An 11,703-nucleotide genomic window follows, 5' to 3' on the forward strand; every position below is an offset into this window, starting at 1 on the left:
TGTGGGGCTGAGACTGCAGGCGGAGGGAGGGCTGTGGGGCTGTGATTGGGGGTGAGGGGAGGGCTGTGGGGCTGGGATTAGGGGTGGAGGGAGGGCTGTGGGGCTGGGATGGGGGTAGGGGGAGGGCTGTGGGGCTGAGGTTTGGGGTGGAGGGAGGGATGTGAGGCTGGGATTGGGGGTGGAGGGAGAGATGTAGGGCTGAGACTGGGGGTGTAGGGAGGGCTGTGGGACTGAGATTGGAGGTGGAGGGAGGGCTGTGAGGCTGGGATTGGGTGTGGGGGGAGAGCTGTGGACACTGGGATTGGGGGTGGGGTAGAGGGGTTTTGCCATTTCCTCTGACACTGATAAGAACTCTCATTCTTAATTCCAGGGATTGCTTTTAGGGCCACAGTGCCTTGACTCTTTCAGTGGCAGGGACCTTCACCCAGGTCCCCAGATTCCCCTAATACAAGCCCCAAGGCCTCTTTCCACTCAGGGTTTCCTGCCCATTCTGCAAGGAGCCTGGGGAGGCTCACCGCCAAATAAGGGAGCTGAGGACATTCTGGAATGCACCAGGATTCTCAGCCTCTATCCCTGCTGTGTGCTTCCTGAGCCCCTCTCTGATGATTTCTTCACTCTGTTATCCCTGCAGCAGGAGTTCTCCAAACACATCCATCCCCTGGTTTCTGATCCCCTCTTCCAGGAAGCCCTCCATGCTAGCACAGACATGAAACAATGATGTGTGAGCCCACGGTTCACTTCAGCACCGTATCCTGCCACTCACAGGCCAAAATTGGGCTTTCTTTCCTCTCCTCTTCTCTAACAAGGCCTCCTCCCAAGCTTCTTGGTTCACCACTGTCTCCTCCCCACTAGCAGAGCCATTTCCCATTCAGTTACTAAGATCACAGGATTTGAAATCAGACAGACCTGTGTTTAAATCTCTGCCTTCTTAGTTTGGATTCCCCAGCAGCAGACCCACAGATAAGAATTTGAATGCCAGTGATATATTTACAAGGAACAGGGAAATTGGGCAGAGAGGAAAAGTGGGACAGGGATGGGAAAGGAGAGCCACTAAACCTGATGATCACTGACTCTTTATCCTACAGAGAAACTGCAGAACACATGCCTCAGGGGATCCCACTCCAGGGTGAGGGAGCTGGGGTATCTATACACCAACTTCCCTGGCACTTCTAGCCTTCTACGGGTGGAAGTGGGGAAGCCTCCAGGCACAGAGATGCAGATACAGATAGATGCCACTGGAGCTTCCTAAGGGTCTGAGAGAGGTGGCCAGGGCACTGACAGTGTCTGCTGTGACTCCTCTGCCAGTGACTAGCTAAGCTATGTGACCTTGGGCAAGTTACTCCACCTCTCTGAGCCTTAATTTCCTCATCTGCAAAGTCTAGGCAACAATCCCAGCTGTAGGGGCTGGGGGTAAGCAAGGATATGAGATCAGGCAAGAAAAGCCGTTAGTACAGAGTGGGATGGGGCGGGGAACACGTGGTGGGCATTCAGCAGTCTCAGCCGAGATCTGACCATTTTAACTTTAATCTTACCTTGGTTCTTCTCTGCTTTGCTTTCTGATCCTGACATTTGTTTTTTGAGCAGTGCCCTAGATTCTGCCTCATGGTGTGCCCCACAGCAAAGTGTTTGAAGTGAACGCATCTAAGCTGCCAAGAGTATCCACAGCTCAAACGACTCCTGTCCACGGTCACCTCCCTGCCTCGGCTCCTTCTAGCCAGGACTGTCCTCCCTCAGGCCAGTGGCTAACCCAGGCCTGGCCTTGAGCTGGGTTTTCCCTGCCTACCTGGAACTCCAGTCTCTTCCTTCCTTTCTTAGCATCCCACCCCGACTGGGAAAGCTGTGGGGAGAGCTGCGTGCAGGGGCTTGCTACCCTGAGACACCAGACTCAGTTTCCTCATCTGTAACGTGTTTGTGGGAGAATGCAGGGTGCAGTGGGGGGTGGGGGCTGGCCTGACTCATCTCCAGGGATTCTTTCTCCTCTGGCAGCCCACGAATCTGTCGTAGGAGGTACCCACAAACAGGCCACTTACGGGCAGGGTATCTCTCATGGCGGCAGTCTAAGTGAAAGTCCTCCTCCTCGCTCCCGTCCCTCTTCTCCATCCTGGAAAGAAAAAAAAAAAAAACCTGGGTAGGAAAGAGAAGGATGAGTGGGCAGAGACCCAGGATCTGAAAAAGTGCAGTCTTCCCTTCTTTGGAGAACATTTTGCAAAGTAACTTTCCACCTGCCGCCCTGCGAGATTTTGACCACAACCCCGTGAGATGGGCATCATTACTCCCATTCTATTGATGAAGAAACTGAGGCTTTTGAGAGCGATGTGACCAACCCAGTGCCATGTAGCTGATCAATTAGAGGCAGAATAGGGAGGCAAACCCATCATTCTGTCAAAAAGAGGAGCATCAATTATGTGCGAATGGTATATTACAAAAGATGTTTACAGTTTCATTTGTTTTCAGAATTATACATTGAAATGCACAGAAATTATTTTGGCAGAATATATACCAAAAGGTTAATGGTGATTATCCCTACATAATGCATATAGGGAATTAACTCCGGAGGCTTCTTTTTGACTAGGGACTTCCAGCCTAGTAGGGAAGACAAGCTTGCACCCTAGTTAGAAAATGGCAGGTGAGGCTGGGTGTGGTGGCTCATGCCTGTAATCCCAGTGTTTGGGAGGCTGCAGCGGGCAGATTGCTCGAGCCCAAGAGTTCGAGACCAGCCTGGGCAACATGGTGAAACTCTGTCTTTACAAATACTAGCTGGGTGTGGTGATGTGTTCCTGTGCTCCCAGCTACCTAGGAAGCTGAGGTGGGAGGATCACTTGAGCCCAGGAGACAGAGGCTATAGTGAGCCACGATCTCATCACCTTACTTCAGCGTGGGTAACAGAGTGATACCCTGTCTCAAAAAGTAAAAAAGGTCAGGCATTGAATAACACTACACAAGGACTGTCTGCACCAAGGGGCTAGGGCTGTACTTCCCAGGGAACATACTCTGAACATTTTCTGCTTATATATTTTGCCTGTAGCCTGGGTGGCCCTAGACACCAAACCAAAGGAATGCATGCTGATGCCATAGAAAGACAAATTTCAGTTCAACAAAAAGATAATGTCTTTTTTTTTGTTAAGTCTTTTTTTTTTTTTTTTTTTTTTTTTTTTTGAGATGGAGTCTCACTCTGTTGTCCAGGTTGGAGTGCAGTGGTGTGATCTCAGCTCATCGCAACTTCCTCCTCCTGGGTTCAAGCAGTTCGCCTGCTTTAGGCTTTCAAGTAGCTGGGATCACAGGCATGTGCCACCACACTCAGCTAATTCTGTATTTGTAGTAGAGACAGGGGTCTCACCATGTTGCGCAGGCTGGTCTCAAACTCCTGACCTCAGGTGATCCACCCACCTTGGCCTCCCAAAGTGCTGGGATTACAGGCGTGAGCCACTGTGGCCGGCTCAAAAAAGTCTTTTAATAAAAACATCTTGGCTATTTTCCTGATAACACAAGCTTGTTTCAAAAACAAGCAAACAAAAAAACCTCCAACACCATAGAGGCAGCAAAAGTCCCCCTATAATCACATCTACATGTAATGGGATCAACATTGTTAGCAGTTTGGTATTTTTTTTTCAGAATTAATACTTTTTCTACACAAATAGACTCAAATTAAACATATTTTTGAACCTGATTTTCTTTTAACTATCCAGAAATTTTTCATTTGAGTACACCTAGATCTCACTCACCTTTTTTTCTTATAGCTGTATATAAAAGAATAATTAATATTCAATACCTCCATTGGTAGACATTTAGGTGTTTCCTCATTTTTGTTGACTCTTCCAAATAATGGTGCATGTGGTGAGTTTCCATCAGCAGAGGTGCTTAGGACTAGAGTATCACCAATCATGAAGTCATAACTGAACTCAAACATTAAATGGGAGGGTGGACCAGATAATAGCCCCATCCTCACCCCAGAACACCACCTCCCTGGCCACATCCAGCACCTCTAAGTCAACAGAGGCCAGTCCTATTACATAAAGGGCTTCCAACATCCTCCTGCTTTTCACAGCCTTGACCTTGAACCAACCCCTCCATCCATCCTCAGCTCCCAGTTCTCCTGGTTTCTTTTCGTTGTTATTGCTATTGAGATGGAGTCTCGCTCTGTCGCCCACGCTGGCATGCAGTGGTGTGATCTTGGCTCACTGCAACTTCTACCTCCTGGGTTCAGGCAATCCTCCTGCCTCAGCCCCCCAAGTAGCTGGAATTACAGGTGTGTGCCACCATGCTTGGCTAATTTTTTTATATTTTTAGTAGGGATGGGTTTTTGCCATGTTGACCAGGCTGGTCTCAAACTCCTGACCTCAGGTGATCCACCCACCTCAGCCTCCCAAAATGCTGGGATTACAGGCATGAGCCACCATGCCTGGTCTCTCCTGGTTTCTTCTCTGAAGTCTCATCTTCCTCCAGACCTCAAGGTGGGCACCTCCTTGGCTTCTGCTGGGAGCCTCAGCCTTGGGAAGTGGGGCCTTATGAGCAAAGGGGCCGATGTCTAAGGAGATAGTCAGTCCAACCTGGTACAATACCCTCCCTCCCTCATCATCCAAGCCTTGCTGCCCAGAACCGCCCCCCACTCAACAGCTGACATATCCAGTAACACCTGCCAAGGAGAGACCCAGGCCTTGTGCTGGGCTTGGGGGCCGCAGGGACCAGCCAGAGAGACCCCCGCCCTCAAGGATGTCCTGTTGGTTTTATCCATACACAAATAACCATGGCTTCATGTGCTAAGTTTCAGGCCAGGAGGATATGAAGAAGGTTGGCAGGGCCAATAATTATCTAGTCCAGGGGTTGGTGAACCTTTGCTGTAGAGGCTCAGATAGTAAATATGCGAGGCTTTGCAAGCCATATGCTCACAACTACTCAACTCTGCCCCTGCCATGAAAGCAGACGTAGACAAGATAGAAACAAATGGGTGTGGACAGCAGCGGGTGGTGGGCGGGATTCGGCCTGTGTGGATGGCGTGTGAACACCTGATCAAGCCCAGTGGTTCTCAGCTTGGCTGCACGGCGAAGCAACCACAGGAGTTTTTAATTATGGGGGGTGGGGAGCAGGGCTGGAATGTACAGCCGGGGTTGAAAACCGCTGGTGCAGGGACCAGCGGAGGCTTCTCGGGTGGTACTGTTTGAATTGCATCATGAAGGCCATAGGACCAGCTCACTTCCTTTTATTTTTATTTTCTTAATTAATTATTTATTTATTTTTGAGACAGAGTCTCACTCTGTCACCCAGGCTGGAGTGAAGTGGCGGGATCTCAGCTCACTGAAACCTCCGCCTCCCGGATTCAAGCTATTCTTCCGCCTCAGCCTCCCCAGTAGCTAGGACTACAGGCGTGCACCCCCGCACCCATGCTGCCCTTTTTGTATTTTTAGTACAGATGGGCTTTCACCATGCTGCCCAGGCTGGTCTCCAACTCCTGACCTCATCTGATCCACCCACCTTGGCATCCCAGAGTGCTGGGATTATAGGTGTGAGCCAGCGCACCCGGCCAGCTTTTAATTCTTTTTAACTTGTATTTTAGATTCAGGTACATGTGCAGGTTTGTTATAGAGGTAAATTGCGTGTCACGGGGGTTTGGTGTACAGATTATTTTGTCACCCAGGTAATGAGCATAGTACCTGATAGACGGCTTTTTGATCCCCTCCTCCCAGCCTCCACCCTCAAGTAGGCCCCGGTGTCTGTTGTTCCCTCTATGTGTCCCTGTGTTCTCATCATTTAACTCTTACCTACATGTGAGAACATGCAGTATTTGGTTTTCTGTTCCTGTGTTAGTTTGCTAAGGATAATGACCTCCAGCTCCATCCATGTTGCTGCAAAGGACATGATCTCATTCTTTTTTCTGGCTGTGTAGTATTCCATGGTGTGTATGTACCACATTTTCTTTATGCAGTCTACCACTGATGGGCATTTAGGTTGATTTTATGACTTTCCTATTGTGAATAGTGCTGCTGACCTGCTCACATCTAAGAGAGGAAGCTGAGCTCCAAGCCTGGACCTGCCCATCTTTCTATGACGCAGTGTTGCCATTCTGGAAAGAGCTGGTTTCCATGCACAGACTTGAGACTGTCCACCAGATTCAGCAAGGAAGACACCAGATCTGCAGAATCTGCAGGGTCTTGGCCGCCCTCTGGGCCTGGCTAGGGCTTGGCAGTGGTTCTGGGCAAGGGCTGAGTGTCCCCAGTGGCGGGGCTCCCTGGCAGGAAACACAGAGCAGACAAGCGTAGTCTTTGGGCACAATGAGACCTTGGGCCGTGGAGTGAGGAGGAATCGTGGTTGAGCTCAGCTCTGCTATTAACAGGCAGCATGACCCTGTGCAGCTCACTGGGCCACTCTGAATCTCAGTTTTCTCATGTGTGCACTGGGCATAATACCTGTGGTCATTTCACGACAGTAACAACCACTGCCACTGCCTCCCTGGTTGTTGTAAGGACTCAAGCGCAGGACCTGCCACAGAAGACAGGCTCAGAGCGTGTTCATTACTGCTATTTTTAAACTTCTCTAATAGTCTGATAGTCTGCCTTCCCTAATACATTTTCTTTTTCTTTTCCTTTGAGCCAAAGTCTCACTCTTTCACCCAGGCTGGAGTGCAGTGGCACAATCATATCTCACTGTAACCTTGACCTTCTGGGCTCAAGCAATCCTCCCACCTCACCCTCCCAAGTAGCTGGGACTACAGGTACACGCCACCACTCCCAGCTAATTCTTTCATATTTTGTAAAAACAGAGTCTCACTATATTCCCCAGGCTGGTCTCGAACTCCTGGCTTCAAGTGACTCTCCCACCTTGGCCTTCCAAAGAGCTGGGATTACAGGCGTGAGCCACTGTGCCCGGCCCCCTTAACACATTTTCAACTCAGAGAGAAGGATGGGGTTTCTCTCATTCTATGCTTGTAGCCTCAGGGTCTAGCACAGTATATGGCACAAAGTATTGCAAATAATGCAAGAAAATTAGCCAGGTGTGGTGGTGGGCGCCTGTAATCCCAGCTACTCTAGAGGCTGAGGCAGGAGAATCACTTGAACCCGGGAGGCGGAGGTTGCAGTGAGCCGAGATCACGCCATTGCATTCCAGCCTGGGTGACAGAGGGAGAACCCATCTCAAAAGAAAAAAAAAAAAAAAAAAAAAAAAAAAGGAAGGGAGAGAGGGAAGGAGGAAGGGAGGCAAGGGAAGGAGGAAAAACAGTTTGAAGCTAAGAGCAGCCCACAGGGGAGGTAGCCAAGGGTCATCAGCAATGCTGAGCTCCCTGTTGAAAAAGGAGCAATGTTAAATGTCACTAGGTGACAATTTCCTTTGATCTGAACTGTAATTTCCTGCAGGAAACATTATGCATTTTCTGAAGACATGAAGACAGATAAACTTTTTTTTTTTCTTTTGACAAGGTCTCACTCTGTCACCCAGGCTTGTGTGCAGTGGTACAATCATAGATCACTGCAGCCTCCACCTCCTGGCTTCAAGCAATCCTCCTGCCTCAGCCTCCTAAAGTGCTAGGATTATAGGCCTGTGCCATTGCACCCAGCCAGATTTGCTTTTTAATTAGATGGTAGTGGTGTAAGAAACATCCACTGACATGGTTTGGATATTTGTCCCCCTCTAAATCTCATGCTGAAATGTGATCCCCAATGTTGGAGGTGGGGCCTGGTGGGAAGTATTTTGGTCCCTCATGAAAGGCTTGGTAATAAGTGAGTTCTCATTAGTTCAGGAGAGAGCTGGTTGTTCAAAGGAGCCTGGCATCTCCACCTCTCTCTTGTTCCTTCTCTCGTTGTGTGATGTACCTACTCCCCGTTCTATCATAAGTAAAAGCTTCCTGAGGCCTCACCAGAAGCTGAACAGATGCTGGTGCCATGCTTCTTGTAGAGCCTGCAGAAACACAAGCCACAAAAACCTCTCTTCCTCATAAATTACCCAGCCTTAGGTATTCTTTTATGGCAATGTGAAATGGACTAACACACCCACAAATCTAAATAAGGTCCTTGAAGGGCTGATGGGGGTGCTTGGTGTGAAACAGTGCTCAGAGCTGGTGTCAGGTGGAACTGCGCACCCCAGGCGTGTCACATCTCTCCAGGGGTTGGGGCAGTGGCTCCACTATTCACCAGCCCTGTGCTTGGACAAGTCTTGATTTTCTCATCTGATAAATGGGCACAAAATGTACCTATTCTTCTGGTTGTTATAAGAATTAAACTAATTCTTAATGTAAACCATGCTGGATAATATAGGTAGATCCAGTCTCTACCAAAAATTAAAAAAAAAAAAATTATCCAGGTGCCATGGCACATGCCTGTAGTCCTAGCTACTTGGGAGGCTGAGGTGGGAGGATCACCCAAGGCTGCTGCAATGAGCTATGATTGCGCCACTGCACTCCAGCCTGGGTGACAGAGCGACACCCTCTCTCAAATAAATAAAACAATAAATAAATGTAAATCTCAAGCTATTTAGAGCAGTACTGGGAAAACTGCCTGGTGCTTGCCATTATTATCATCATATTATTATTACTATTGTCACCATCATCATCCTCACCTCTTTCTGGTCCTGTCACTCTGTGATTGCATGTTCAACCCCACCTCCCAGTTCCAGAGGCAGAAGATATGAACTACTGTAATGCACTATCCAGTGACCCCTCCCCAAACACACACCCTTTCTTCCATTCCAGCGTTTACAGCTGTCGCTGTCATTGCCTCAGGAAAGGGATATTTTGCAAGAAGCAGAGGAAGGGCTTCAAAGGTATCAAAAACCTCTGAATTCAGGGCAGGCAAAACCGACAGGAGGTCACGGCACTGCCCTTTGCCCCAGAAGAGACAGAGTCCCCCAAACTGGGGACAAGGAGTTCCAGAGCAGGAGCTAACTGGAAGTCGATACTGGTGCCTAGAAAGACAGAAGAGCACCAGGGAAAGGTGACAGTGACAAAGGTACCTGTTCAGACGTGAACAGCACCAGCCCCATTTCCCAGATGGGAAAGTTGAAGCGAAGATAGATTCGTAACTTTTGCCCGGTTTCGTGGTAGCCTGGCTGCCCAATACAAAACAGAGCCCTGTTTCAGTGTTTGTGAACTTCCGTGGGGTAAATACTCCCACCGTGGCTGAACTGAAGGGACCTCTGTGACGTCACTGAATGTGGAGCTGGGAGGAGATTTGCACAATGGGCCTTCGTGAGCAGTCCCAGTAGCTCCAACCCTGCAGCTGGCTTGTGGCAGGGCTGAGGTCTGAGCTTGGGTTTATGATTCCTGGAGCTGCAGCGAGTTTCCACTGCACTCTGCGGACTCCCAGCAGGCAGGGGATTCCCAGTCAGACCCACCTCGGACAGGCTTGCATTGTGAGGTCCTCATAGAAAGTGGGGCTGGGGGCCCTCCATCACTGGCTCTGCCAGAACTGCTGCAGAAGTGTCGGAGGTGACTGTGCCATCCCACAGTCACTGTTCCCAATAGTCCAACATAGTCTGGGGTCTGAAGGAGGCTGGGCATTTGTTCTTTTTAAGAGAAGAGGCGGGTGCAGGCAAGTGATGGAGCTGGGAGGCTCTGAGGACACTGAGGGAGGGTTTCAGGGAGGACCAGAACTGACATCTCACTAGGAGGCCACGCTGTACCTGCCGGCCTGATTCCGGGGACGAACGTGGCCACAACAGCCAGGGGAATCATCAAGGAGCCTATCAGGGCCCATCTCTGCTGTGGCAGGGGTGGGTGCCGTGTGCCCTGGGGCCTCCCCAGCCTCCACTGCCCCTGCTCCAGGCTCTCATCCCCCGGCATGTTCTCCACCCCATATGGCTCCATCTGTGCCATCCTCAAAGCCAGCCCCTCTCTCTCTGGCCCCAGACCGGCTGTTTCCCAAATATCCAGCCACTGCCTTGTATGAATTAACAGCCTACATGCTGTGCTTCTGCAACTATCTGTGATGAAGGACTAAGACTCCCCCAATCCCCTTAATTTTCTTCTCTTTCTTAGACATGGGGTCTTGCCCTATTGCCCAGCCTGGAGTGCAGTGGAGCAATCATAGCTCACTACAGCCTCCAATTCACGGGCTTAAGTGATCCTCCACCCACCTCGGCCTCCTGAGCCACTGGAATTATAAGTGTGTGCCAATATGCCTGGCTCCCACTTAATTTTCAATCTGTCTTGAACGAAATTTTTTCATTAAAAAAAAAAAAATGAAAAACAAATGCATACAAAAGGCAAGCATGGGTGTCTAGCAATGTCAATTTGCTATGAAAGCTTCCATTTATTTCAATTTCTGTCCTTACATCACGAAGGATGTTTGCAAATGGGCAATGGTCCAGGGACCACACTTTGAGTAGCACTGTTCTGTAAGGCCCTTTTTTCTCCTCTGGCCTTGGTTGGCTACGTCCACCTCCTGATCCTATGACTGGGGCTGCACCTGCTCTATCCTCCAGCCCAGTACTTCACAAATTTAAAGGTGCTTCAAGATCACCCGAAAAGCTTGTTCATATAAAGTCTCTGATTCAGCAGGTCTCAGGTGGGATCTGAGATTCTGCATTTTGAGCAGGCTTCCAGGTGAGGTCAATGCTGCTGGGCCCAGGCTTTGGCCAGGTGAGGGGCTAAGCCCAGCCCAGGCCTCCCGTCCTCTCCCCGTGGTCCTGGTGGCAAATGGCCATGATCAAAGATCCAGCCACCTCCTTCCTGCCTCTGAAGCTCCCTCCAGCTGGTAGATATTTAAAAGAAAGCATGAGAGTTCAGGGAGTGAACATTCCTTCCAGATGTTCTTTTCAGATGTTCCTCTCACCACCCTCTGATAATTTTTTCACTTCAAGGACCATCTCCTGTTTTCACCTCCCCGTGCACAGGTGCTGGCTGACGACCTGATCGCAGGAGCCGCGTGAAGGTTCTGAATCTCCATGGTGCCATCTCCAGTTTCTGGGCACCACGTTCCTCTCAAGAATGAATGGCAATTTCAAAGGACCCCAACACCGAGTGACGGCGTGCAAGGTATTACCGAGAAGTAAATTTAGAGCAGTGAAGACAGATGGATGAGATGGAGCTGTGATTGAACACGTCTCAGAGGCTAAACATCTAAGAAACAGTCGCAGAGGACAAAGAACACATTGATTTTTAAATAAGCAATTCACAATGGAATGAAAAATGGAATTAAAAGGAATTTTGGGCAAATAAATGACTGCAGGTAGTAAATTAAGATTCCATAACATCACGTCAAAAAGGTCATTGCAAGTTAGGGGAAATAAATGGGTTTTAAGAAAGACTCTTTTTCTCTTTTCCCATTTTCTAAGTAAATATCATCATGATATAAAACATTTGGAAAATAACACAGAAGGAGATAAAGCCATGCGCATGTCAATGCCTTAGCTTGATCTTTATGCGTAATTTACAGTTTTGTCTCCCGTTTCTCCAATATCGGGTTTTAAAAAGGGACCTCAGCCAGGCGCAGTGGCTCACGCCTATAATCCCAGCACTTTGGGAGGCTGAGGTGGGCGGATCACAAGGTCAGGAGTTCAAGACCAGCCTGACCAACATGGTGAAACCCCGTCTCTACAAAAAATACAAAACAAAATTAGCCGGGCATGATGGCATGTGCCTGTAATCCCAGCTACTAGGGAGGCTGAGGCAGGAGAATCGCTTAAACCTAGGAGGCAGAGGTTGCAGTGAGCTGAGATCACACCACTGCACTCCAGCCTGGCGATGGAATGAGACTCTGTCTCAAAAAAAAAAAAAAAAAA

The 11,703-nt window shown here is 49.1% G+C and overlaps 1 protein-coding gene across 2 annotated transcripts in view; it reads right to left on the reverse strand.

Moving 5' to 3' along the window:
• Positions 1-11,703, reverse strand: part of GSG1L (GSG1 like) — a 169,238-nt gene that overhangs the window by 13,774 nt on the left and 143,761 nt on the right. For both annotated transcript variants that reach the window (XM_017848634.1, XM_017848635.1), the window contains exon 5: positions 2,031-2,101. In XM_017848634.1, coding sequence (XP_017704123.1) covers positions 2,031-2,101 — 71 coding nt within the window. The remainder of the gene's footprint in view (positions 1-2,030; positions 2,102-11,703) is intronic.

Source organism: Rhinopithecus bieti, unplaced genomic scaffold (assembly GCF_001698545.2).
Source record: "Rhinopithecus bieti isolate Rb0 unplaced genomic scaffold, ASM169854v2 scaffold_31940, whole genome shotgun sequence".
NCBI lineage: Eukaryota > Metazoa > Chordata > Mammalia > Primates > Cercopithecidae > Rhinopithecus > Rhinopithecus bieti.